We start from the raw sequence: 27975 nt of genomic DNA, 5'->3' as shown, positions 1-27975 counted from the left end.
GGCCCGGCGCTGCCGCCGCCGCGATGTCGGACTCGGAGAGTGAGGAGGAGGCGGATGGCGGCCGCGCCGAGCCCTTCTCGCTGGCCGGCTTCCTTTTCGGCAACATCAATGAGGCCGGGCAACTCGAGGGAGACAGCGTCCTCGACAAGGTAGTGCGGCTGGCTGCGGGAGGCGCCGTGGGCGCCGCGGCGGAGGGGAGGGAGAAGAGGGGGCGGCTGAGGGGCGGCGGGGGCCGGGGTAGGCCTCGGCGGGGCGGTGGGTGCCGCGCGGGGGCTGCCGACTCCGGGCTGGGACGGGGGAGGCGGAGGAGCCTCCCTGTTGGGACGTGGCTCTGATCTCTCCAGGAATCCAAGAAGCACCTGGCCGGGTTGGGTGCCCTCGGACTGGGCAATCTGATCACTGAGATCACAGCCAGCGAGGACGAGAGCCCGGAGGCTGATGGAGCCCACCTGGATGAGGAAGGTCAGGCACTGGGGTACCTGCAGTGAAACGGCAGTGTCAGAGCTTTCCTTAGAGAGGAAAGGGTGCACCAGGGTCCTCTGGGCTGTAAGCAATAGCACGGTGCCTGGTGACAGGTTCTCTGGCAAAGGCCTTTCTTTCTTTTTCATGTCAGAATGAATCCCCTCTTATCTCCTGTTCCCCTTTGTACGCGTTCTCTTTTACAAGGTTTAGCTTTTTACATCTTATCCTTTTCCTTATAAATAAGTTTAGTTTGTGTTTTCCTCTGTGTTAAACTCGTGTGTTGAATGCTTGCAAGGCTATTTAATGCATGGCTTGTTATTATACCTCTTGTTTATTTATTTGTTTGTGAGTTTCTCTAACGGTTTCACTGGGTAAGTGAAAGGTACTTCTTGTGCTAAAGCTTGTTACCTGTAAGTCTGTAGGAGAAATTCAGAGCTTTTGGTTGGAATGGTGAGAAAATATTCTGATGTGAAAAAGTTAATTAAATGGTTTTATTCCCGTAAGAAAAGGAAGCATAGAATGCATAATGAAGTCAGACATTAGTAGTATACATTGGGATAATGTTTTGTTTGATGGGGTATTTTTCTCCTCAGGTTGGGTTAAGAGCACAGAAGATGCTGTTGATTACTCAGATATCAATGAAGTGGCAGAAGATGAAAGCCGTAGGTATAAGCAGGCAATGGGCAGCCTGCAGCCGATTGGAAGACAAGGTAAATGGGATTAACATTACAGCTCTAGCTAGTTGAGTGTGTTTTGGGGCAATTAGCATTAGCAGTAGTTCTCTTGATGGGTGCTGTCGTGCCTTTTCACTCACTGTTTCAAGAAGCAAAATAAAAGCTTTTGTGAACATGTTCACAGGATAAAGCCACTGCTTGCTATCTTCCTATTTCAAATGAGTTCTTCATCAGAGTTAAACTACACTCAGAAGAGAAACAAATATCCTTCTTTTGGGATCTGCAGAGAATACTAATACTTGCTCATATTTCTTTAACCTGCATTCTTAGGAAAAGAGTTATTAAGGCTGTCAAGTGCTTCTCAGAGATAATCAAAGGTAGAGAAGAGGTCCTGGCCCCTTGGAGTGTAACATCAGTCGTAACCTCTCTCCTTTTTTTCCCTCTGATTTCTCTTTCCAAGCGACTTCCTCCAGAAAGCCCTTCAGTTCTTTTGTTGGTGCCAGAGATCTCTGTGCAGCAGAAACAGATTTTCAAACACATGGCTTTCCCTTTTAAGTTCCTAATTAAGTTTCCTTTAAGTGTCATAAGTTCCAATATTGCAAATTAGTGTGAAGGAAGCTGAATTGGTAAGAGTTTTAGTTATGAAACGAGAATGATCTTTCTTGCTCAGCTAATGAAGAGGTGCGGTCTTCTCAGCAGGTTGGGACAGATATGAGATAGTACAGATGGGAAGGTTGCCTTGCTCCCCTCTGTAGTCAGCTTAATATACAGCCTTGTTTCCTAACTGGTTAGATGAAGATGAGGATGATTATGATGCCGACTGTGAAGATATTGATTCCAAGCTGATGCCGCCACCACCACCGCCTCCAGTACCTGGAAAGAAAGAAGATGAGAAGGATGCAGCTGCCACTGGTGAGTGATGACTTCCTTTTTCCCTCTGGCAATGTGAGTGTCTGAAGGAAGCAAACACTGATGTGTAGCAGTTTGTTCTGTGGGAAGGACCCACGCGTCATCAAAATTCTGCTTGCAGACTGCATTTGAAGGTGAGTCTTTGTCCTGATACAGTGTTGTGGGACTGTCTGAGATGGGCTCCTGTACGAAACCCAGGGTAAAGTATGATATTTCTTATGACTTAATGACTGCTAAAATACTGATGTTCACAATGAACAGTGCTTTTTTTTATCTCATTCTCTCAGCTGTGGCTGGGAAGTTCACCTGGAGCACATACAATATAAAGGTTAATCAACAGTGGTACTCATAACATCTACAGAGGCTTGGTTTTTGCATAACATGGTGTAAAAAGTAGATGTGGCATTATGTATTTGTACTAGGGGACAGGGAGGAAATCTGTTTGTTTATAAGGTGCTTGTTCTATCGTAGTATCTGAAAATGGGGACGGTATCATTTTGCCCTCCATCATTGCTCCTTCCTCTGCTGCCTCCAACAAGGTGGACTTCAGCAGCAGCTCTGATTCTGAATCAGAGATGGGACCTCAAGAATCCAGGCAGGCAGAGTCCAGGAAGGCAAACTCACACTTCCTCTTGCAGGAATCATGCAGCGAGACGCTTCCAAGCTGTTGCCAAATGTTACGGAGCTCTTCCCGGAATTTCGACCAGGCAAGGTATTGTTAAAATATGGCAAAGTGACAGAAACTATCATGTGAGCCTTTTAAGAATGAATTGTACCGTATTAAGGGTATTTAGTAGGTAATTGCAGAGATAGTCTTGCTCATCTCACTACTTTAGTTTAGTTTCTGTCTACTGCTGTTTCCAGACTGCAGCGCTTTCCCTGTCATACACGAGTGCCTCTTAAAAAGCCTCATGGAAATGAGGGCGTGAAGTAATATTTGCTGTTCTCTGGGACTGTCCTTTCTGGCATTTCTGCTAAATATGAACTTCCCTTCATGCTGTTCTAAACTTGATGTTGACTTACTCAAAAAAATTGTGAAGTTTGTATCCTTTACTTAAATCTTCAAGTATGGATCAGAGATTGGAACAATAAGAAGTTGGTTGTAGGAATGATTTGAAATCTTCACTATTAGCCCTCAACTCTTTGCAATTCTTAACTCTTTCCTTTTTTCAGAAAACAAATTTATTACAGTACTTCTTAAAGATGTCCCAGACAGCAAATGTATTTGTTGTGTTTGTTAATTAGTTTGAATACTTAAAAACTGTCAGGAGGAGAGGAAATGTGAGAGGGGATGGAAGGTAAAGATGAGCTTACAGATGCCAAACAGATCATTGCCAGCTGGGATAGCTTGGTTTGAGAGTGCTTCCATCATAGGCTTTGCTTAAGAAGCTGAGGGTCTTGCATATTTAGATGTCATATTTTAATGAATTACCTAATCTCGATCTGTTAGAAATCCAGGTGAGTTTCTAACAACACGTGTGTTTTTCCTGTGGTTTTTTTTTTTGTTTGTTTGTTTTCATTTGGTGCTCAATTTGTGATATCAGAGACTGATTCAGCGTTGAACAGTATTTGTCTCTGGTCGCTTAAGAAATCTGTGCTTTATGTAAGTGTCTTTTAGCTTTGTCTGTGTGGCTGATCACTACTGTCTCTTCTTCAGTCTCCGCATCTTTTGAAAGTTGTGATGGTTTGAAATAAAAATAATAATTTCCAAGTGTTAATTTTTCTTTAATGTTTAATATCAACCTGATGGATCAGAAATTTTTATGAAGTGTAGCAATGAAATGGCTGATTGTTAGGGGCTTGGCGCTGTAGTACAGACCAAGCCTCCGAGTTTCAGAATGTTCTCCTTCATTGTTGCTTTTTCAGGTGGGGGAAAGAAAGACAATCATCCCACGGTGCTTTCTTTCTCTTTTAGGTGCTGCGTTTCCTCCGTCTCTTTGGCCCTGGAAAGAATATCCCATCAGTTTGGCGTAGCGCCCGAAGGAAGCGCAAGAAGAAGCATCGGGAGCTGGCACAAGAAGTGCAGATACAGGAGGGTGAAGTTGTAGTTGAGAGTGGAATGGAAGGAAAATCTCCCTGGGAATATGAGTTTGCTGCTCCTCCCCCTCCTGAGCAGTGCCTTTCAGATGATGAGGTGGGATATCTGAGACTTAGACAGGGTTGCCGGCTAGCACTGGGAGTAGTGGTGGATTGGACAGCAACTTTCTAGAGTAAAGAGCTTTTCCTCTGGAATCAAGCTGGAGGACAGGGTTGGCTTGTATTCCAGTAATGGCAGAAGCTGCTCTCCAGATGCTAGTCAGTGACTTCAGGTGATTGCTTCTTACTCAGAAGGCTGCATCCATGGTACAGGATCAATAGGAGAGCTTATCCTCTTTGTATCAAGAAGAGATCTGTGTTCTTGGAAGTCTAATTGCAGAACATTCTTAAGGCAGCTAGTAAGTATGGAAAAGCATTTCTTAGGTACACTTTTGTCCTCTGAGAATGAGCTGGGCAACTTGAAAGGATAAACCTGTTACTGATGCGTAGACTGTTGCTATAACCATTCCCTAATTTGCTACGCTTTAGATTACTATGATGGCACCTGTGGAATCAAAATTTTCTCAGTCAGCTGGTGATACAGACAAGGTGACAGATACAAAGCCTAAAGTGGCAGAATGGCGCTACGGCCCAGCACAGCTCTGGTATGACATGCTGGGAATCCCAGAAGATGGCAGTGGATTTGATTATGGCTTCAAGCTGAAAGAGAAGACAGAGCAGGAGGTTAAAGGACAGACAGATGAGAAGGTGAGAGGGTAACTGGGGGTGTGTGTGGCTGTGGAGGATGGCTGTGCAGCATACAGTATGAGATTTCTATTTTGTCTCCTTGAGCTTGAGAGTGTAAAATCAATGTAAATATTGAAAAAACTATTCTTTCCTTCCTTCCAGGATGCAGAGTTGGCGGATGAGAAGGATGATCTGCTAGCTGATGAACACTTCCTTATGGTGACACAGCTCCAGTGGGAAGACGATGTTATATGGAATGGAGAAGATGTCAAACACAAAGGAACAAAAACACAGCGGGCGAGTTTGGCAGGCTGGCTGCCATCAAGCATGACTAGAAATGCCACTGCATACAATGCCCAACAAGGTAAGTAATGATCCGATATGAACTGTAATTTAGCTGACTGATCGAGTGCTTTCCTCTCAAATACAGAATGTAATTCTTATTATGTGTCTTATATCTTGCCTTGCTTCTACAAGGAAAAACAAATGGGAACATCAACTTACATCACGCCTATCTTTAGTGGGTGCTAGCATAAATTCTTTGCTGTTCAGCTATTGGTGCAAAATGCTGAGGATCTGGGAAGGGACACTGAAGATAGCTTTTTATTACAATTTTCATGTTAGAACAGCTGTACTTGATCTGTCCAACCTGGACTCACTGTGCCATTCCCATCAAAAGCTACAGTACATCCTATGCATGATTAGAATCATAGAATCATCATAGAATCACAAGGTTGGAAAGGACCTGCAAGATCATCTAGTCCAACCACCTTCTCATTCCCATTGGTACCACAAGCTACTAAACCATGTCTCGTAGCTCCTCATCCACAGAACCACACAGAATCACAGAGTGGCCTGGGTTGGAAGGGACCTCAGTGGGAATGATTAGCCCATTCACATGTATTACATCTTATACCTAGCACAAGTATAAACTTAAGTGGTACACATGATGTGGACATATGTGAGTTAGTCTGCCCTGGTAGAATGACAAGGGATCAGGGCAAGCACACTCTGCAGAACAATTCCTTCATGTCTGCTTGGCTGTCATTTTCAAGCTTGAGATCAGACGGGGAGCTGCTGGAGGCCAGACCAACTGTTCTGTTAGTGGTAACTGCACAGAGCCTCCCCCTTTCATAAGGACTACACAGAAATGCACTTTATGCATTGTTGTGCAACATACACAGAGCTAGCCAAACATAATTTTGAAAAGGCTGGAGAGTCCAGCAGTGAGCTGTGGGTGAACTTTTTCTAAGTTAGTCTTACCCGTACTAATGACATGATGTTCGTTATGATAGGAGTAGACCCGTCCTAATTCTGACTAGAAATCACTCTTTGTGTATCACTAAATGCTGATTTAGGAACAGGTATCTGCAATACCTTCCTAACTCAAGCTAACATTACTTCTGTTTTCTTTTTTTCTAGGGTTGAACCGCAGTGGCTCTTTGCTCAATCCACCCATTCCACTAGCACAGAAACCAGGTGTAGCAGGAGTCCTGGGTATGGCAAAGGGCAAAGAAAAACAGACCCCTGAACAGCAAGGTAACAAGGATGTTAATTTTCACCCAATGAATAGGTGCACGTAACATATATTTCTCTGTACATTTGTGTTCTTTGTAATAGTGGGGTCCTCATGGTGACAAGGTGTAGGTGAAAGTCTTGTATGTTTGCCTTAAAACCCATTAAAGCCCTGCTGTTTAATTCCTAGAGAGTCTCTGTGTTATAGTGGAGCAAAATCTCTTCAAGTGATGACTGATCCCTCTTTGCTTCCAAGTTCAGTTTTCTTTTGCCTTTGAGAGTTCCTGTCTCAGAAGGCCCAGAAAGACTGGGGAAGTTGAGTAAAGATGATGTGAAGGATGAGCTCTAAAATGGATATCTGCCAAGCTTGCATATAAGAATTTCTGTATTGTGGTTGTTGCAGTTTCCCTGGATGAAGACAAGCCCTGGTACTCCATCTTCCCAATTGATAATGAAGAGTTAGTGTATGGCCGGTGGGAAGACAATATCATCTGGGATGATCAGGCAATGGAGACCTACTTGGATCCCCCTGTCTTGACACTTGATCCAAATGATGAAAACATAATTCTAGGTATGTGGCATCCAGAAATTTGACTCAAATGAGAAAATGCAAGTGGAAATAGAAGGAAGGATTTGTAATTGCATTGTAATGGAAATAAATGATCTGGGTCAATGCTTATGGCCTTTCCTTGTACTGACTTTTGAAAATAATTTGCAAGTGATTGAAAGCCTAATTGAAAGGCAGCAACACTGATAACAGTGTGGCAAGCACTTTCTGCTCCCAGGAAAATAGCAGCAATGGGAGAGTAAACATTGATGCCCTCAGACTTAATTTCAACATAAGTGATCTGACCCCTGGTGTGTTTTAGAACCAGCTGTCTTAATTTTACTTGCAGGCATGTTGGTTTGAAGAGGGAGGGAAGTAAACCACAGGCTAGCCCATGCCATTCTCAGTATGGGTTATAGTTAAAGCCTGAAGAAGCAGATTCCATAAGCCTCTTTCAGGCTACAGTAGTGGCACGTGGCAGCAAGGGTTCTGCATAATACCTGACAGCATTTTCACTGCTACTACACACTTACTCATAATGCCCGGAGTTTGATTTGAATGTATGCAATGCTTATACTGCTACAAACTGGCATGACCGACTTCCAGCTTAGCAGGAAGTTGTGATACCGAAAAGGGACGCTAGGAGGAGTGCCTACAGTATGTTTACTTGTCTCTTTAGAAATTCCTGATGAAAAGGAAGAAATGACTTTGAACTCTCCATCCAAGGAAAACAAGAAAGAATCTTCTCTAAAGAAGAGCCGAATCCTGTTGGGAAAAACAGGTGTCATAAAGGAAGAACCGCAGCAGGTTAGCATAAGCTTTAATGTTTTGCAGGTTGGGAATGACCTGAAAGAAGTGACTGATTTATGTGTTTATTTGACACCTGTCTCACTCTCTGTTTAACACTGGTTAGAACATGTCTCAGCCAGAGGTGAAGGATCCCTGGAACCTCTCCAATGATGAGTTTTACTACCCTAAACAGCAGGGACTTCGAGGAACCTTTGGAGGCAACATCATCCAGGTAGTCACAACAGTACTGCATATAGAGTGAGAGATGGATTGTCTTCATAATGAGCTTTCTAGCTGAGAATATGGTTGAGAAGCACTTTCTGTCAAGGAGTTAATCTGTATGATAATAAATGAGTTTGAATGCACTGGTGTTACTACCAGCAGTCCTAAAAGTATTACTAGGTTCTCTTATGTAAGGATCAGCCAAACTGGAGGATGATTTTGAGATGCTGTGTGTCATTCTTTCTTAATACCTACTTTGTTCCTGTGTTAGCACTCTATTCCAGCAGTGGAACTTCGCCAGCCATTCTTTCCCACCCATATGGGTCCTATGAAGCTTCGACAATTTCATCGGCCTCCCCTGAAGAAATACTCTTTTGGTGCCCTGTCCCAACCAGGGCCCCATGCCGTGCAACCTCTACTGAAGCATATAAAAAAGAAAGCTAAGGTACAGTTATTTTTCTCTGCGTATAATGTCTGCCGTGGCTCCATTTGCACAGCAGATCTATTTAGTGTGCTGTTTTCCTGATGGCTGTCTTTTCACTGGCACAGATGAGAGAGCAGGAGCGTCAGGCTTCTGGGGGGGGTGAAATGTTCTTCATGCGCACACCGCAGGACCTGACTGGCAAGGATGGAGATCTCATTCTTGCTGAATACAGTGAGGAAAATGCTCCTTTAATGATGCAGGTCGGCATGGCAACAAAGATTAAAAATTACTACAAAAGGGTGAGTGTATAAGTTTTGCTGTTGGGCAGTAATTTTCTTCTGCCTCTTGCTGGGTGCTAATTGCACTTTCACTGCATGTTGCAGAAACCTGGCAAAGATCCGGGAGCTCCAGACTGTAAATATGGAGAGACTGTTTATTGTCACACTTCTCCATTCCTGGGTTCTCTGCATCCAGGCCAGCTACTGCAGGTGAGAGAAACAGGTGTGCCAGATTCGGTTTAATTTTTGGGTTAAGTCTCTGTGTTTACAGATAATAGTGCAGTTGTTGGCCTTTATTTTATTTTTGCAGTGTCTCTCTGTTGTGTGGTTTTCAAAATATTGTAGGAATGGTAGGAATTGCAGGAGGTGAATCTTTCCTGCTTTGCTCTGTAATGATGTTAGAAGTACTGCTGTTAGAGAAGTCTAAATAGAAGGCCAAAACTGCTTGAATGCTGGGAAATTCAGTTAAGCCAGAGTTGGAGGAGATAGAAAACACGGATTTGTCATGATTCATGGTGTGTGAGCAAAAACGTGTTCTTTGTGAGAACTTCACTGTTAATTGTCTGCTGGGTGCCAGTTGGATACTAGTCAGGTGAGAAGAATTCTGGTGTGATGAGGCTTTCTGTGTTGTTAAAGTACATGCAGTTGAGGTGAGGAGACAAATTAAGAATGTTGTAAGGAACAACTGGTTACAGTGACTGTGATAAATGTGAAAATAAATCAGTTCAAATTATGGGTAGTTGCTGTTGCTGGAGCAATAATTCTGTCCACGACTGTACCACAGGAAAAAAAGTAATAATATGAAGCACTGTAGTAGAGGATAATCACAGAATTAGTAATGCTAATTGTTCAAGCCAAACAGGATTTCATCATGGGTAAACCAGGACTTCTGGAAGCTCAGTCCAGTGCCTCATTGTTGCTTGCTTAAGCTCTCTTACCTTCAGAGGCTGAACTCTGCTGCATTCTACTTTTCTGATTAGGTTCTTGCAGCCTTGGTTTCTGAGCAAAGCCTTCAGACTTTGCTTCTATTGCTTTCTATTCCCAGGTTGTGAGGGTGTTATGGGCTCTTTTCCATGGTTATAGCATTCTTCTGCCTCTTTGTCCTTCTTGTCCTTTCTTTAAAGTACCTCCTTAAAGGTAAATCCAAAGAATCCTTCAATCTCTTTCTGCATTTGTTCTAAGTTTTGTTATGCTTTTCTACTTCGTCCTTAGTTATTCTCTTAGTAAGCAAGGAACATTGTGACTACATGCACCATTATTAATGATGGTGTACTGTTAGAATGATTGGGGGTTTGGGTTCGTTTTTGGGATTTTTCTCATAGATTGTGCTGGAGAAAATTGGATCAAAACCTAACTTTCAAACTTTGATTTCTTCCTCTTGTTAGGCATTTGAAAACAACCTTTTCCGGGCCCCTATCTATTTACATAAGATGCCTGAGACAGATTTCCTGATCATCCGGACACGACAAGGCTATTATGTCCGAGAATTAGTGGATATTTTTGTGGTTGGCCAGGAGTGCCCTCTTTATGAAGTACCCGGTCCAAACTCTAAACGAGCTAACACCCATATCAGAGATTTTCTGCAGGTATGTGGTAAAGGTGCTTTGGGGATCTGTGGGGTCTTTGGAGGAATTCTTTGGAGTAATTTGCTGTTCAAAGCATGGACATTCCCTGTGTGGTAGTATAGAAAATTTCAAGACATATTTTTCCACATTGTTCTCAAAAGTGGCTGCACTTGAAGCAGATCTGTGGCTTTAAAAACCTTACCAGGTAAACTTAACAAGAAGCAATGAAGTCTGAAGTAGTCACTGTAAAAAAGTAGCACTGCTTATGCTATCCCTGCAGCTTTGTCATTTTCTTTCTTCGGGCTTTTGTAGGTTTTCATTTACCGCCTCTTCTGGAAAAGCAGAGACCGTCCTCGGAGAATTCGCATGGAGGATATCAAGAAGGCCTTTCCCTCACACTCAGAGAGCAGCATCCGAAAGCGGCTCAAGCTCTGTGCTGATTTCAAACGTACAGGTAGGTACTTCAGGGTTTTCCTGCTTGCATACCGGCATTGCAGAGGGATACCAAATGTTGAAATACAGTAAGAATTGTTGGCATCTGATATCTGTAGGATACTACTCTGTATTTGATCTGTGTGTTTTCCAGGGATGGACTCCAACTGGTGGGTTTTAAAGCCAGATTTCAGATTGCCGACAGAGGAAGAGATCAGAGCAATGGTATCCCCAGAGCAGTGCTGCGCTTACTACAGCATGATTGCAGCTGAGCAGCGACTCAAGGTAAGCCATTCATTGTTGGCTCCAAGGCAACTTGCTGACAAATAGTTCTGTGAAGGATGAGTTTAGGAAATGCCTTCAGCCTAAAGCTAATTGTGCTCCGTAGTAGGCAAATTAGGCTCCTGATGACTGGGCAGTTTGCTAAATTTTCTGCTACATAAGAAGGGAGATAAGAATATAATGGCTCTCGAAGAACTTAGGCCTAGTATTTAGATGTTGAGCTAGTTATGGTCGAAGGTAACAAGGGGAGGTTGTAAGCAAGTGTTTCTATTTCTGGCTAGACCTCTCCAGCATAAAGTAAGCAGTGTGTGACAGGGCTGGACTGTGAGAGGGGAAAAAATAGCATGTATAATGTTTTTCTGCAGGATGCAGGTTATGGAGAGAAATCCTTCTTTGCACCAGAAGAAGAGAATGAAGAGGATTTCCAAATGAAGATCGATGATGAGGTACTTGTCAGGGTGATGTAAGGAAGGGGTGCCATCCAGAGGGACCTGGACTGGCTTGAAAAGTGGGCCCATGTGAACCTAGTGAGGTTTAATAAGGCCAAGTGCAGGGGGATGCAGTTGGGTTGGGGCAGTCCCAGATATGAGTACAGTCTGGATTAAGAACTCCTTGAGAGCAGCCCTGCTGAGAAGGACTTGTGAGTTCTGGTGGATGAAAAGCTGCACGTGAGCCAGCAGTGTGCAATTGCAGCCTGGAAGGATAACTGTATCCTGTGCTGCATCAGAAAGAGGGGTGGCCAGCAGGGTGAGGGAAGTGGTTGTCCCCCTCTGCTCTGTGTTCTGAGGCCTCATCTGGAGTACTGCGTCCAGGTCTGGCACCATCAATGTGAGAAAGATGTGGAGCTGTTGTAGTGGGTTGGGAGGAGGGTGGCAAAGATTATCAGAGGACTGGAGCAATTCTCTTATGAAAGAAGGCTGAGAGAGCTGGGCTTATTCAGCTTGGACAAGAGAAAGCTCCAGAGAGATCTCATGGCAAGGGTGTTGGGACTGGATGATCTTTAAGGTCTCTTTGAACTCAAGCTGTCCTATGATTGGAAGAATTGGAGATTAAAAAGCTTGGAATTGTCTGTGGTGGTAGTAGGATTGCTGTTATATGTTTCTTTTCTTGCTGGCAGGTGCGCACGGCTCCATGGAACACCACACGAGCCTTCATTGCTGCTATGAAGGGCAAGTGTCTTCTAGAAGTGACTGGTGTAGCAGATCCTACTGGCTGTGGTGAAGGATTTTCTTATGTGAAGATTCCAAACAAACCAACTCAGCAAAAGGTATCATTCCCAGGGTTCGGTTGAACAAGAAGCAGTAAGTGGGAAGTTGTGCAAGAGAAAGGGATTAAATATGGAGTATTGATTGGAGAAAACGTCTGAAAATGGCCCTGGTAAAGATTTTTATGTGAAGTTGTTCATAGACTGTATCTTTCTCTGACCAGGATGATAAGGAACCCCAGCCTGTGAAAAAGACAGTAACTGGGACAGATGCTGATCTTCGTCGACTTTCTCTCAAAAATGCCAAACAGCTTCTGCGTAAATTTGGAGTGCCTGAAGAGGAGGTGAGCCTGAACCTGTAGCAGATAAACACGAAGTTCTCTTCATTGATGGTTTCAGCAGCAGATGGTGGAAGGGGTATACACTTTTCTAGTCGTATGGTAAGAAGGTTGAAATCCACAGCCAGCTATGTCGGTTGCCTGTCTCTAAAGCCATTTCTATTCTGTCTTCTCAGATAAAAAAGCTGTCCCGATGGGAAGTCATTGACGTGGTACGCACAATGTCTACAGAGCAGGCTCGTTCAGGAGAAGGTCCTATGAGCAAATTTGCACGTGGCTCTCGGTTTTCCGTAGCAGAACATCAGGAGAGATACAAAGAGGAGTGTCAGCGCATTTTTGATTTGCAGAATAAGTGAGTTCTTATCTGATGTTTACAGCTGTGAACCCCACCCTGTCCCCACCTTGAAAGTCCAGAACTATGAATGCCTGGGGCTTTCTGATATGTAGTGGTGTAGTTGTTGATTCATCTGGTTGGGCCCACAAAATACAAAGAGGGCTTTGGTCGTTACTGTTAACTTAAGGGTTGGCTTTGGTGTTTAGCTGTCATACATCTCTTGGAAGGGCAGAATCAATCACGTGGCTTGCCACATAAAATAGCATGAGGGGTTTCACGGATCAGTTCACCAACCAATTTCCTTCCTTTCTTTCCTTTTTCTTCTCTCTTTTCTTTTGCTGTAACTCAATTGAGTGGCAGCTAACAATTCTATGTCCTATTCTTTAGGACTGCCAGACTTTTCATGCATTATTTCTTTCTGTGGCTCAAGAGGTGATAGGAGGGAGGGAATATAGTAGTGTTGATGATAGAGAAATTGAGTTGATGGAGGAGACAGGCTTGGAACAATTGATAATTTTGACATTTAGATTGCAGGAAGACTGAGAGGAGAATACATTAGGCTTATTAGAGATTTGCAGTATTAACTTTAAAACCTTTGTGTCGTTTTTACTTTTGTATTTCTGAGAAGGTAACTGACATTCAAGATGCCTCCCATTTCAGGGTTCTGGAGTCCACTGAGATCCTGTCAACAGACACAGACAGCAGTTCAGCTGAAGACAGTGACTTTGAAGAGATGGGAAAGAACATTGAGAATATGTTACAGAACAAGAAAACTAGTTCTCAGCTCTCTCGGGAAAGAGAAGAGCAGGAACGAAAGGAGTTGCAAAGGATGCTTTTGGGAGAAGACAGTGGGAATGACAAAGACAGGGGCAAAAAGGACAGGAGAGACAAAAAGGGGCTGTGTAAGTAACTGCAACAACCAGAATGCAACTAGTCCTGCCTTTCAGAGTGTGAAAGTACTGACACATACCTAGGGCTTTTTCCTTCTCCTGAGCATTCAGTGGCTGAATATACATTTAAAGTGTTGCCTTTGCCCAATAGCTTTGGTTGTTTCTTCCTTCCCCCCTCACTTTTTTTTTTCTTTTGAGTAATTTTTTCAAGATGAGTTCATAAGTAGAAGGGTGTTCTTGCACCCAGTCTGTGGTACTCTCATTGGATCTTGTGTGTATGTACAACTACGTGTGCGAAACAGATATGACCAGTATGTAGGCAGATCTCAGTCTGTTACACACCACTATGGCCCATAGGTATAATTTGTTAATTGGAGGTAAATGAGCTACTTGGTCAGTTGCCAGGCTTGGGTTTCCTGGAGGCCTGTGTACTGTAAGTGTATTCTGACAGAGAACCTGACATGTCTGTAGCTGGCAGGGAAAAGATCATCTCCTTCGTAGCAAATAAAGGCCTTCTTTGTAATGTTAGCTTCAGGAGCCTCTGCAAACTCCCACAAGGATGATGACACTGCCTCAGTAACCAGCCTTAATTCCTCTGCCACCGGCCGCCGCCTCAAGATCTATCGCACGTTTAGAGATGAGGATGGGAAGGAATATGTGAGGTGTGAGACAGTCCGGAAGCCCTCTGTCATCGATGCCTACTGCCGCATACGGACTACAAAGGATGAAGAGTTCATGTGAGACCAATCAGGTTTTTTTTTTTCCTTGTAGACTATTTCATACTATTGTGAGTAGGAAGTACCCCGTAGATAGTTTGTATTTATGACAAATATAATCCATTGTAGTTAAATTGGAAATACCAGCTTTATTGCTCTTGAAGGAAGGGCCTGATGGCTGTTTCAAAGGAGACTTTCCTTTAGTAGGGTTGAGTTTCAAATGCTCCAAAGAGCTTGGGATATTGGGATAGGGAGTAAAATCCTGATAAGGTCCAAGCATTTCTCTGCTGGCTACAGAAGTTTGGAAAGCTGCAGTGAAACCATTCTGCCCCTTTTCTAGTTTGTTTTTATAGCACCTGTCTGACTTCTCTGCGTAGCAGACCCTTTTCCTTGGCTCCCATCAAAAAGCTCCCAAAAAAAAGCCAAAAGCCAAGGTATCACCAGTCATTTTTTCTGCACTTTCAATATGTGAAATTCAGAATGCTGTGCAGGGTGGTACTAGGCATTCTGTTTCTTTGGCATCTAAAGTCGTGCAGTTTTGGTTAAACTGCTTATGGCTTTGGTCCTCTAACCCATGAAGTGATGCAGTTTTCTTTGTGAAGCATTTGGAAATGGTGCTTGTGAAAATTGCACAATACTCCAAGAAGGCAGTGATTTGAAACAAGTGAGTGCAGAAGCCTCACACTGTAATTGCTCAGAGAAATGGTGGTTCCATAGCTGTCCATTCAGAGTATATTAGAAGTCTTGTCCATTGTTTGATGCTGAGGGAAAGAAATAGTGTTTGGTCATACAGTTATTCTGTGTACTATAATGTGTAAAGGGATTGAATGAAGATTGAATAAACAAAATGAATAGCTTATTTCATAACCTTAATGTTATTTATAGTATGTTTACGCTAGAAGACTGTGTGTTTAACTGAAGTTCTAAAATAACCTTAATCTTAATGGAAGCTAAAGAACTTAGCCTTACATACTGTGACTACTCCAGTTTTGTGATAGAGGTTCAAGTCCCAGGGCTGGATGTGGCTCTGGGCAGCCTGGTCTGGTGGTTGGCAACCCTGCACATAGCAGGGGGTTGAAACCAGATGATCATTGTGGTCCTTTTCAACCCAGGCCATTCTATGGTTCTGTGATGTGATCCTATGAAAGTCGTATTGACAGAAGAGCAGTGGGCAAATTTTGATGTGTGTTTTTTCTCCTTCTCCCCTCCTTCAGTCGCAAGTTTGCTCTATTTGATGAGCAGCACCGCGAGGAGATGCGGAAGGAACGGCGCAGGATCCAGGAACAGCTACGGCGATTGAAACGGAACCAAGAGAAAGAGAAACTCAAAGGCCCTCCAGAAAAGAAGCCCAAGAAGTTGAAAGAACGTCCAGATCTGAAAGTAAGCATATCCATATTTTAAGTGTGCTAACAAATCTTGGGCATTGGAGAGGAGCTCTTTTCTGTGATGTACAAAAGGTCTGACTAAGAGGTTCCTCTGCCTCTTGACTGGGACTGTATGTATGAATTCTGATCTGCCACCTTTCTTATATCTTTGTAGCTAAAATGTGGAGCGTGTGGTGCAATTGGCCATATGAGGACTAATAAATTCTGCCCTCTTTACTACCAAACAAATGCCCCACCTTCTAATCCTGTTGCAATGACAGAAGAGCAGGAGGAAGAGCTGGAAAAAACAGTCATTCACAATGATAACGAAGAACTCATCAAAGTAGAAGGAACAAAAATTGTCCTTGGAAAGCAACTGATAGAGAGGTAAGGCGAGAAGTTGAATACTCACATGCGTATTAATCACAGGAATAAAGTGACAGGGCTTTACACGGACTATTACTACTGCATTTTGATTGTGTTTGTCACTGACCATGGCCAATACTAAGGGACAAGTGGGCTTGGATCACAAGAGGGATCACAAGAGAAAGTTTTATGCTGTTTTTTTTTTAACTAGTGCGGATGAGGTTCGCAGGAAATCACTGGTCCTGAAGTTTCCTAAGCAGCAGCTTCCTCCAAAGAAGAAGAGGCGAGTGGGGACAACTGTTCACTGTGACTACCTGAATGTGAGTGAAGGTGTTACTGAGCTGATTGCAGTGTCTGTTTCTGTTTGTACCAACTGGACAGTTCCTTTACCTCTGCACATCCTCAGCATGCAACCCAGACACCTACCCAGAACATTAGTAAACCTACGGCTTCTGTAGGTTAATACTTTGCATTTTAGAGCTGCCTTAACTTTTCTGCCTCTGTTTTCTGAAGCGTCCTCATAAATCCATCCACCGACGTCGAACAGATCCCATGGTGACGCTGTCGTCCATCTTGGAGGGCATCATCAATGATATGAGGGATCTTCCTAATGTAAGTCTGAGCTAACAGACTGAAAACTGTCTTGAGCAACACAGCTAAAATGGATTATACACCAGAATTATGCAAGCCTTTCCTCAGATGAATATACCACCTCTCCCCCTGCGTTGTCTGTGCTACCTATGGGGAGTCCAAACCAGTACTCCTTGTTTTCATTCCTATTTTCTGTGTTATTGTGTTGCAAGTGTTGTTTGGGAAAGCTGTTATCAGCATAGATTGTCTGGGTTGTTTACTTAGTAAGCCTTTTGAGCCTTGGGAAAGTGTTGTGGTGTTCTAGCACAGGAGGAGTCATTTATTTGTTTTACCTTCTTGTGTCAGCTGGAGAGATTTGGGAAATATCTTTTCCTCAGAACTTTTCACATTGTTCAAATCCCTGGCTCTTATGATGCATGCTGATTTATCCTGCTATGAAGGCAGTTGATAGGAGAATAGAAGGAACTCTAGTTCTGCAAAAACACAAATTTTATCTGAGAATCCTTCTCATAATGGTATTAAACAACATTTTGTAGAAGAAAAAAATGTAGCCACCATGGAGCTGAGCTCATAATATTTTTTTTTGATGCAATTAAACAGCTGATGGCTTAAAAACCTTCTACTTCAGTGCCTGTGGAGATTAAGTTGAGATTGACTGTACTTGTGCTATGTTAATAAGCATTCCTTTTTCTCTTCCTGCCCTCAGACATATCCCTTTCACACGCCAGTAAATCCAAAGGTTGTCAAAGATTATTATAAGATTATTACTCGGCCCATGGATTTGCAGACCTTGCGTGAAAATGTTCGTAAGCGGCAATATCCTTCCCGGGAGGAGTTCAGAGAGCACCTGGAACTGATTGTTAAGAACAGTGCGACATACAATGGTAAGCTGCTAACAGTGCAGGGAAACTCTGTTGTTGCCTGTGCTTTGTGCTTGTACGAGAGGTGGGTCTGTTAGAAATAATGTGAACTTCTTTACCCAATGACGTGTTTTAGTGAAGCATGCATGGAGTCTTTCAAATAAGATCTATCAAATAAGAATCATGCATGTCTTTTGGAGCTATTGCCTTAGAACATGTGGCTCCTAGTAGAGTTTATTGTAATGATTTTACACTTTTTGCTTCTTAGTTGCAATAATTCTTTTCCTATTTGGAAAGGTCAGAAAGCTTGCATAAAAAAAGTAACAAGCATAGATTCTGAAGCAGATAATGCAGCTGTTAGGAAAAAGCACCAATTCACTGAGCAACTGTAAGTCAACTGTCTTCTGACTGCTGACAGAAAAATCTTTGTCCAAAAACTACTCATTTGGCAGCTAAATATTTTCCAGCTGCACTGAATGTCTCTCTGAGCCGTGCAGCAGTCGGGGTGATACAGCAGTGCTTGTTTTGTACCTTTGCTGCTTCCTTTATTATTTTGACAGCTAACTCCTTGTTTTATCCCAATTAAAGAGAGATGTTTTTTTCATAGTTCTGTTGCAAATAATTGTTTCTGTGTATTGTGAAATTATGTAGAGCAGTGGTTTTGGTTTTCAGAGTATTCCTTAAATGCCCATCTTCACTTCCTCAGTGATTCTGTTCTACCGACTGGATTTGATGAAACAAACAGCCATTTTAAGACTTACACTCTGAAAGTTTGGAAGAGTTGGAAGGCTTAGCAGATATTGTTCCACAGACACAGCTGCTTTCTCTTAGGGCTTCTTAAAACTTAGTGAAATATATAGTAGAAGCATGAGAATTTGCTACAAATAACTTTGTCTCTCTTAAAACCCATACTAAACTTTAGTTACCATGTGTGTTAAGGATGTATTTGAGAACTGACTCCCAGCTGTAGTAGAAACGCAAGTAATGATGCTTAGGAGTAAAGGGTAATTCATATTGGTATGAAAGTGCTCCTTTTAATTCTTTGAAATTTTACATCAGGATGTGTTCACTGATTGTTGTTGAGTTCTAAAAGCTTCCATCAGGGCCAGAGTTATCTCACTGTTCTTGCTGTGTGTTTGCAGGGCCGAAGCACTCACTGACTCAGATATCCCAGTCCATGCTGGATCTGTGTGATGAAAAGCTGAAGGAGGCAAGTCTTGTGAATGAGTTGAGATCAGAGTGGAGAGGGAGGGATGGTTGGGGGTGCTTGAGGATAGAGGTCATGTCTAGGCAAAACACAAGGCTTCAGAAAGGAGAGAAGAATAAGGGAACTTTCTGAGTTTTTGTAAGGCGTGTTTGAATTTTTACGATCTCCTACAGTTCAGTGGAATCTCTCTCAAAAAATAGGTGCTTGTTCATTACTCTAGTTACTTCACCTTGAGTGTAGGCTTATGTTTAGGTTATTTCTTTTAATTACAAGATTCTTCATAAAAAAAAAAAAAAAAGGAATGGGAATTTCTTTGGTATGGAGTATCCTGATAATAACAGTTAATAGTCTGGGGTCAGCCACTGAGTTTCCTTACTTCTGTTGCAGAAAGAAGATAAACTGGCTCGATTAGAAAAAGCAATCAATCCCCTCCTGGATGATGATGACCAAGTGGCCTTTTCCTTCATTTTGGATAACATTGTCACTCAGAAGATGATGGCAGTTCCAGATGTACGTAGTGTATATATGCATGAGCACGATGTGCAAAACATGCTTATTGTAGTCCAATAGCTGTATATCACAGGGAATATACATCCTGTGGCTGTTAAGGCTCTGTGAAAAAAAGAGTGCAGTGCAGGGTGCTGGCCTATGTTTTTCTGATTGGCAGACACTTCTGTAGTGACCCCTTTCATTGGAGCATTGGTCCAGAAGTGAAGACACTGCTCCTGTCCTTTTTCTGATGCTCGTAATCCTTAATGATGCCAATGTTTTCCTCTCTTTAGTAGAAAAACATTGGTCTTCATTAAAGATTTTCATTGTAAAACATATTTTTCTCCTGATGATTGTAGTGCTTGCTTTTGGGGATCTCAAAGATGCAGTTCACAGGTGCAAACCAAACTCAATCTCATTTCTCTTTGGTGAACTTCTCCTAGTATTTTACTAAAACCCTTAAGCTTAACCAATAAAATGGACTGTCTATCTGTGTCTGAAGGAGTAAGAAACAGGAGCATATGTCATCAGTTAGACTGATGACATGTCCCCTTTAAAACTTCATTGATCCCTTCCCCCCCCCTCCTTTTTTTTTTTTTTTTTTTACAATGTCTGGTGTTTAGAAAAAGATGATACAGTATTTCAATGCCTTCACACCAGAGCTGTAAAATCAGTGTGTTATAGTAGCCCCACTGTGAGATTAGACCTAAGTGTACTGTACTAGTAGTGATTGCTCTTGCTGGGCACTGCAGTTGCATCTGTTTTCTTTCTTTCAGTCTTGGCCTTTTCATCATCCAGTTAATAAAAAGTTTGTTCCTGATTACTACAAGGTCATCACTAATCCAATGGATCTAGAGACGATCTGCAAGGTGTGTAGCTTGATCTGAAGAAGCCACTTAAGGAGTGTTCAGGCTTGGTTACTTAACGGGTAACAATCTCTTGCAGAATATCTCCAAACACAAATACCAGAACAGGGAGACTTTCCTGGATGATGTTAACCTCGTCCTTGCTAACAGCATTAAGTACAATGGTAGGTGGTGAAAATAAGGCTTCAGTCTTCTTCTGTCCTTAAATGAATACATCCAGGTACCTGTTCTGCTGTGCTGTCAAAGCCTGAAGCTGTGTAAACTGAACTTGATTGTTGCTTTCCTTTCTTGCCAAGAAAGGAGATGCTTGAACGGTGATATTTTCATTATCACATGGTGCCTTATTTACTGTTTGTAACACTATACATCCCTGTTTTGGTGAATTGTTTCTGGGAGTTTACTTGAGTTGGACAGGATACAACTTTTTATCTCCCAAATAATCATGCTGGAATAAACTGGTTGCTCATTGTTAGCTGAGCGTGAACCCCACTTTGTTTCTCCTTATATCAGAAAGCAGTGGGATTTAGGGACCTGTTTCATGAGAGCTGTGTGTAACCAAATCCAGTCTTTCTGTCTCAGCAGCTGACAGTGAACAAATGTCAGAATGCATAAAGAGGTTTGTTTATTACTACAGGGCCAGACAGTCAATACACAAAAACAGCCCAGGAGATCGTAAACATCTGTTATCAAACTTTAGCTGAGGTATGTAAACAAGTCTATTGCAATGTTTTTGTATGTTTTGAGTTTTCTGTTCTGTAACCTTAGCAAGCTTCTTTGTTCTTAGTACGATGAGCACCTGACTCAACTTGAGAGAGATATCTCTACTGCTAAGGAGGCAGCGCTAGAGGAGGCAGATCTGGAAAGTCTTGATCCTATGACCCCGGGTCCCTACACTCCACAGGTAAGTGTCCAAGCAAGGTTTTCAGTGTTTTTAAGTTTCAGTCTCCTGAATATTTCATCTAGAGGTACTTCTTGCTTACTGTTCTCAATCTGTCTTCATTTGATCTTTTAGTAGGGTGTTGTGCTTACAGCTGTTTTTAAGGATAAGTGTTAGAAGCACTTACACTGCTTTAGAGGAAGAGACTAAGAAGACAATTTACCCAACAACTTGCAAAAATGATTTTAAAATGAGCTATGTATAGTCAGGTATAACTGAATGTCGGTTGCAAATTCAAAACCTGTAAATGGTGCAGTTAGAAACCCTAAGGCAAGCAGTGAAAAGGCAAGGAGACCGCAGGGAAAGACATCAGTACTGTAGCTGGAGAAGAGGCGAGAAGAGCTGTTCTGTGAGGCTGCTGTTGAAGAGGCTGATGTGAGCAAAGAATGCCTACTATGGTCAGCAGGCTGTTCATTCTGCATTCTTTGAGATTTCATTTTTCTGCTTTGCTTCTGATGGAAGTAACGCTTTTGACTCTTCATTACTGTTGTATTAGCAAACAGCAGTGTGTGCGTCAGTTATTCTGTACAGACCCAGAGTGAGTGATCCAAATCTAAATGTTGCACACTCAGTGTGGGAAGACAGAGCAAAGCTTTCTTTGCAGTTGTTCTTCCCAACTGTAGATGACTAATTTTTCTATTCTGTGCATGCCTGGTGTGATTTCATCTGGAAAGTTGTGTTTAGCTTTAGTTAAATCAGAGCAGAAAAGAGGGTCTTGATGTTCAAGAACAATTTGTGCATCTATTAAGATCATTTTTAAGAAGAAAAACAGGTTTAAATTTTGGGCAATACGTTTATAGAGATTACAGGGCAGGAGCCAGGATAGCAGTCTACAAACATTTTTGGGGGAATATCTAAGATACTTTAACGTTTCAAACACGATGAGATGGAATCAAGGACTATCCCAATGCTTCAGAGAAAGAAGGGCAAAAATACCATTCTTCTCCTATCTGATGGTTTCCTTCTCAAGAACAGTGTTATCTATTCTGATTTTTTTTAGTCAAGTTGATGGAAGAAATGAGGGCTGAGCAGTGAAAATTGCTTATTAGTTGTCTGCTCTTCCTCTCTGTTTGCTAAAGGAAGCTCCTCCCCTGACCTTGTCATCTGAGGGCCACCCTTTCCCTGTGCTTCTTGGCTGAAGGTGCACTCCTACTTCCTACGCTCCCAAACTTGTCACAGATGGCAGGTCTGCTGATGGTTGCTTGGCTTTAGTTCAGATGTAGTCATGGTGACTCATACTTATCTCCCCATATGTGTCTTCAGGAATTGGACTCCAGAATGTAAAAAGCAAATGCAGCAAGTAGAGAGCTGTCTGTAGGTTATATGTCTGTTTAAATTCTTAGGAAGCCTGTTTTGCCTAATTTAAGTGGTATTGCTTCTGCTCTTTGCACTTTTAGGCACGTCATGATATTAAAACTGTGTTATAAGGGTGTTTCATCAAAATCCTAATCTAGTAGTTCCTCATTAGCTCCTCAGAAGCTAATTAAATACAAACTAGAGGCTTTCAGAGCACTTTATCCAAACCTCCATTTGTCTCTCTTGTCTTAGTTTTAGGGACTCTTGAGACAGTGATTGACATAGAATTGATTGAAAGGTGAAGCTTAACTGTTTCGTATGTGATAAAATAGTTTTCTTCCACTTCCAATAGCAGTGCTTGTGGTTATACCACTTCCATTGTAGAAATACAAAAAGGGCCATACTAAGTGAAACCAAGGATTGATGTGTCTGAGTCTTCTGACTCTGGCAGGGACCAGGACTAAGTGGATGCCAACGTATGGCGATGCTTACACTGAAGCTGCAGGCAATTAGCAGCCCAGGCACCTTCAGCTGGAGCTGCATATGGACCATTGTCTTTATGAACTGCAGAGAGGCCTATTCTCTATAGATCTGTCTAATCCTTTTAGAGTTTTGGCCTCTGCAGGATTGTGCTGTGTAGAAGTTCTGCCTTCTGTTTTAAAATCTACTGGGCAAACCTCAAACCTGAGATTGCAGGCAACTGTTTCACCACGTTTGTTCTTTTAAGAATAAATGCTTATTCTGATGAACCAGTGTTTAATAATATAAACACTGTGCCAAAGAAATGCATTTTGCATTTAGTTCTGAAATCTCAGCCTCACCTCTCGAGATACTTGTGTCAGTTCAGTGTCTGAGAACGTTACATCTCCTGTTTCTGCATATACTTTTGCCATCTGATTTGTATGATACCAGCACTTCCCTCAGTGTGCCATGTGGTGCTTCAGTCTGTCATTATGAGAGCAATTTGTCTGCTATGGACACAGCTCCAAAGAAGCAAAGAGCTCCAGTCAGAATCCTCCATCTTTTCATGTGGGTGGAGAGATGGGTTGTGTAAGCAAGTCACCAAAAGAAGGTAATCCCTTGCCAGGAGACAGGTAACAAAGGTCAGCAGGTTTCCCAGGCAGAGAAGGGAATACATTTCAAAAGCTATGCAATTTCCTTCAGTTTGACTGCTCTGATGGAAGAAGAGAAATGTGAAGAGCACTGGGAATTTCTACACTGCAAATCAAAGAGCAGAGAATCAAAAGCTGCAAAAGACTTTGCCTAAGGCCAACTATTTGTTTGCTTCACTACTTCTGAGAGCAGAAACCTGGTGACTCAAGCTGCAGTCTGCTAATATGCAATGCCTTGTAGGTTCTGAATAGGGAAATGGTGAGGTGTACTCTATAGTTCTGGAGGATGGTAATTAACTTGCTGTACTTGCATCCAATGATGATTAGAAGCTGTATGAACACCTAGGAAGAGATGGCTGCCTCTGTGGATACACTGTAATTGTAAGAGAAAAAAAAATCCACAAAACCACTTAAGACACCTTAAAGCTATTAAATCCTTATGAATGAACTGGTTACAGGAACCACGGATATTTTTCTTAGTCTTTGCTCTGTATTAAACAACAACAACAAAAATATGTTAGAGGAGAAAAACAAGCAGAAGGAGATAAGGTAATAGGAGCATGAAAATAAATACTCAGGAGGAGGAAGAAGGTGAGGAGAGCCACGAGATTGAAGCTGGTACCAGAAGGACTAGTGGGAGCTGTTCTTGAGCAATCCAGGCCAACAGAGGCTAAATATGAACGATTCCATTTATTGTTTCGGCTGTCTGTGGCTTTGGGAATGCCTCCTTCTAGATTTGTGTAAGCCTTCAGGTTTTCTGTAGGCTTCCAATTTATGGCCTTTGGGACAGAATCTGCACGTTCTCTCTGCTTTGTACTCACGGTGACTGGGAGAAGAATGGGAGAGGAGGGCAGGAAAAGGCTTGATGGAAACTGTGTCTGCTTGAAAACACCCTGTGAAAACGTTCACTTTTTAAGATCTAGTGGTGTTTTCCAGAAATATCTGGGTAAACAAAAGGTAAACAAGGAACTCTGGCACTTTTAAGGCTGGAGATTGCCTTTTCATAGGTGAGCACATGCAACTAAAGGTATGTTGAGACTGCGTGCTCTCCGATCTTAGGATAAAGAGAAATGATCTTTGCTCTTATTTTTGTTATTTTTAGTTTTTTCACCTCCCTCCTCTCGTTTCCCTGCCCACCGTTGTGGTGTGGATGTCTGTCATGCCCCTGGCTCATGTCCAGTAGTGCCTTCCTCAATGGTATTGCTATTTGTGTTCCCCATTCAGATGCGCCAGGGGCGAGGTAGGCTGGGCGAGGAAGACTCTGACGTAGATATTGAAGGGTTTGATGAGGATGATGATGGGAAACCTAAGACTCCGGCCCCAGTGAGTATATTTACAGAAATCCCAGCCACAATCTAAATGTTAACTTGCCTCCTTGTGGTAGAAGTCTCCATTGTAAGGGTTGTCTGCTGTGTCTGGCCCCCTGAAGGATGGCAGTATTGGTAACAAAGCTAGACACTTAAATGTAGTTTTAAATATTAGCACTGTGCAGCGAGAGAGCAATTCTGAGTGAACCATGTTCTAAATTGTATTCATGTGCTGGGAATGGCAGTGGTTTCCGTGTTGTTTGATCTCACCATCCCTATTCTGTACGGCCTAGGAAGTTGAAGATGCAGACGGTGACCTTGCTGATGAAGAAGAAGGATCAACCCAGCAGCCCCAGGCCAGTGTCCTGTATGAAGATCTGCTCATGTCAGATGGAGAGGATGATGATGATGGGAGTGATGAAGAAGGCGATAATCCTTTCTCATGTATGTTTCTCTCTGTGTATAAAAAGGTTGAATAGAACTGATGGTTCACAAACACAGCTAATCTTCTTACATTTCCATCACAGAAAGATACAGTAGAGAGCAGAAAGCATAATTAGAACACATAGGCCAAGTGCCCTGATAGTCACAAACGAAGATACTGAAGGGCAAGATGAAAAAATAAATGGCTATAAATGGAACTTAAAGCTGAATAGGAGCATTATGAGCATGGACACGGAAGGAAGCAGAGTTAATACAAGATCTATTTGATTGTATTTCATAAGGTAAAACTGCAAATGTTTCAGAAAAGACTGGGACAATAATTTGTGATGCACAGCAGAATTGGGCAGAGTTTAGAGAAAGCACGACATTTATTTTGTTATGAAGTAGTGTGGACAATGTTACTGAGTTCTGGACGAGTCTGAAGGTGCTTCTGTTTTTTTTTCCCTGTTTCACTAAGGAAGTTGTCGTGCATCAAAATGTGTTAGTTTTTGGAGATAGCTTCTGTAACTTATGAAGGGGTAATGGTGGAAGGTTATATAGAGTTGACAAATAAGGCCTTTTGAGTAGGAGGGCTGATTAGGTTGTTTGTGAATAACATCAGAAATGGGTGTTCAGTCGGTGGTATGACCTCCCAGGCAGCATTTGTAGTACGTTTTCCACATACTACTTTTCATACGTTACTTAAGTCAGTGTCGTATCCTTTAAAGAAAGACATTGTGTATGTACCTGACAGAACAAAACAGTTGATTTATGATCAAATGTTGGCTTATTACACAGCTATCCAGCTCAGTGAGAGTGGCAGTGATTCAGATGTGGAGACCAATGCAGTGAGACCTAAACAGCCTCATGTTCTTCAAGAGAACACACGAATGGGCATGGACAATGAAGAAAGCATGATGTCTTACGAGGGCGATGGTGGGGAGACATCTCAGGTTATGGAGGACAGTAATATCAGGTAATTAGAGCTGAGAATCTGGTTAAAATAATTATTTCCTCAAAACAAAATCTGTTCTCTTAAAGGCTTCTGAAGTGTTTTTTGTAAAAAGGTGTGTTTTTTTTATGTTATTCTGTCACTTGCAGAATACACACTCTGCTTGTGTTGCAGACATAATGGCACTGAACTTCTTGATAGGAAATCGGTTTTGCTTTCACACTGTTAGCTAATGAAAACACCTTTTTCCCTGTAAGTTAAATAATTTCCTTTGCATAGTGGTTTTTGAAGGCAGTGCAAATAAAACTTGTAATAGATTACCTCAGAAATTGAGGTACCCTTGAAGTAAAAGATGATTTAGCTGATTATCTTGATATCTGGGTATTTTTCCTCTAAAAATAAGCATTTCCTTCCTTGAAAGGAAGCTGACATACAAAAGAATAGGGATAGGCATTTTGGAATGAGTTCCATTCTCAGAAAAGGGCATAGATGACAACATCAGCTTTATTTTCTGCTTCAGCTCAAGAAAATACTGACTGACTTTTCCTCGTCTGCCCATTCCATACAGTATTGCCATTAGATTCTGTTCCTTTTTCAGTTGTGCAATTCAGTCCCTCCGTGCTACTTAAAAAAGTTGTACAGGCAAGTTCTGCCCAAGCAGAGGTCATCAAAACCTCCCTGTAATGGGGCTGTGCTGGGTGAGGTGGATGGTCTGCCCAGCCCGGTGCCTCAGCAGCCGGCCGTGTGGATGGGCCGTGCTCTGATGGTGGTTGCTGCACTGTCTGCCTTTCTATCTGCAGTGAAGGAAACGGATGGAAGCAATCAGTTGCTTCTCCTGCCCTGAGTACATCAGGGCCGGGTGAGGATGCTGGCAGTGGGTTGGTTCAGGAGAGCTGGGTTTTCACTTTACACAGCTGCCCACTGACAGAACAGAAGTGCACAGTGGGATCCGAGTTGTTCCTCGAGGACCTCGAGCCAAGGACCTTTTACAGGAGTTAACAGGGAACTGTTGATGTGACATAATATGAGTATTCTCTTGTTTTCTAGTTACGGCAGCTACGAAGAGCCAGACCCAAAGTCCAACACAAGGGATACGAGCTTCAGCAGCATCGGGGGGTACGAGATCTCCGAGGAGGAGGAGGAAGAAGAAGAGCAGCGCTGTGGACCGAGCGTGTTAAGCCAGGTGCACCTGTCTGAGGATGAGGAAGACAGCGAGGATTTTCACTCCATTGCAGGGGACAGTGACCTGGACTCGGATGAATAACTGCCTGAGCACTCCTTGTCCCTGCAGCCACTGCCTGCTGAGCTGCTCTCAGCTCCTGGGCTTCTGATGGCCCCACTTCCATGCAAGGAGCAGCGGTGGTGCCGCATTAATGCTGTGTTAACGAGGAGCAGCCTTTTCATGTAATATCTCATATTAGAGGAATGTTGGTATTGTTTTAATCAGCTGTAAAACGTGAGGCTGAGGGAATGGTGTGCCCTAAGGTGGGGCTGTGGTGACCTTTGTTGGTTCCGGAATGCCATTCATTGGCATCGCACTGCCATTTGCTCTTCATTTTAATGGATGTAAAATAATTTCTGTTGGATTCATGCACGTCCAGCCGGGGAAAAGGAAGGCTGCTCGGAATAAAACACCCTGAGCTCTGTTTGATAACTTATAAAAGGTTTCTTTCTCTCTTGGAGGTATGGTTTGTGATGGGGAGCGCAGTGTGAGCCGTATTCTCAGCCTTCCAGCCTCCTGCAGCGAGCAGCTGCCCCGTGTGTTAATTTCAAGCTACAATTAGTCCCAGCTCTCTGCCCCCCCCCCCCCCCCCACCGCCGCGCTGCACGTGCCCGCGGAGGCGACCAGCGGCGCATGCGC

General features: G+C 42.8%; 1 protein-coding gene across 3 annotated transcripts; it reads left to right on the top strand.

Annotated features, from left to right (window-relative positions):
- TAF1 (TATA-box binding protein associated factor 1) lies at positions 1-27772 on the top strand. 3 transcript variants are annotated; one of them, NM_001382205.2, is made up of 39 exons: positions 1-149; positions 345-462; positions 1056-1172; positions 1929-2048; positions 2684-2757; positions 3961-4179; positions 4611-4829; positions 4971-5172; positions 6231-6347; positions 6727-6894; positions 7550-7677; positions 7784-7891; positions 8153-8326; positions 8431-8604; positions 8689-8793; positions 9969-10169; positions 10461-10602; positions 10735-10865; positions 11228-11308; positions 11980-12129; positions 12291-12410; positions 12581-12756; positions 13399-13640; positions 14158-14365; positions 15559-15724; positions 15884-16095; positions 16286-16394; positions 16588-16686; positions 17372-17549; positions 18668-18735; positions 19120-19242; positions 19998-20090; positions 20167-20251; positions 20722-20789; positions 20872-20988; positions 24657-24755; positions 25033-25183; positions 25961-26138; positions 27162-27772. In NM_001382205.2, the coding sequence occupies exons 1-39, from the start codon at positions 24-26 to the stop codon at positions 27376-27378; spliced, it is 5583 nt and encodes a 1860-aa protein (NP_001369134.2). In that variant the 5' UTR covers positions 1-23; the 3' UTR covers positions 27379-27772. The 3 variants fall into 3 exon arrangements, with proteins under 3 accessions (NP_001369134.2, XP_040554718.1, XP_046795932.1); XM_040698784.2 differs by lacking the exon at positions 24657-24755; XM_046939976.1 differs by lacking the exons at positions 1-149; positions 345-462; positions 1056-1172; positions 1929-2048; positions 2684-2757 and having other exon boundaries at positions 4150-4480.
- The last annotated feature ends 203 nt before the right edge of the window (positions 27773-27975 follow it).

The sequence above is a fragment of the Gallus gallus genome, chromosome 4 (assembly GCF_016699485.2).
Source record: "Gallus gallus isolate bGalGal1 chromosome 4, bGalGal1.mat.broiler.GRCg7b, whole genome shotgun sequence".
Classification (NCBI taxonomy): domain Eukaryota; kingdom Metazoa; phylum Chordata; class Aves; order Galliformes; family Phasianidae; genus Gallus; species Gallus gallus.
The sequence above is the reverse complement of the archived record's forward strand: the minus strand, read 5'-3'. Positions and strand labels throughout refer to the sequence as shown.

Excerpts from the sequence above, each read along its gene's own strand:
- TAF1 (NM_001382205.2), top strand. The coding sequence starts at position 24 with ATGTCGGACTCGGAGAGTGAGGAGGAGGCGGATGGCGGCCGCGCCGAG. Across the intron at positions 2,758-3,960 it reads CGGAATTTCGACCAGGCAAG|GTGCTGCGTTTCCTCCGTCT; the intron begins GTATTGTTAAAA and ends TTTCTCTTTTAG. Across the intron at positions 5,173-6,230 it reads TGCATACAATGCCCAACAAG|GGTTGAACCGCAGTGGCTCT; the intron begins GTAAGTAATGAT and ends CTTTTTTTCTAG.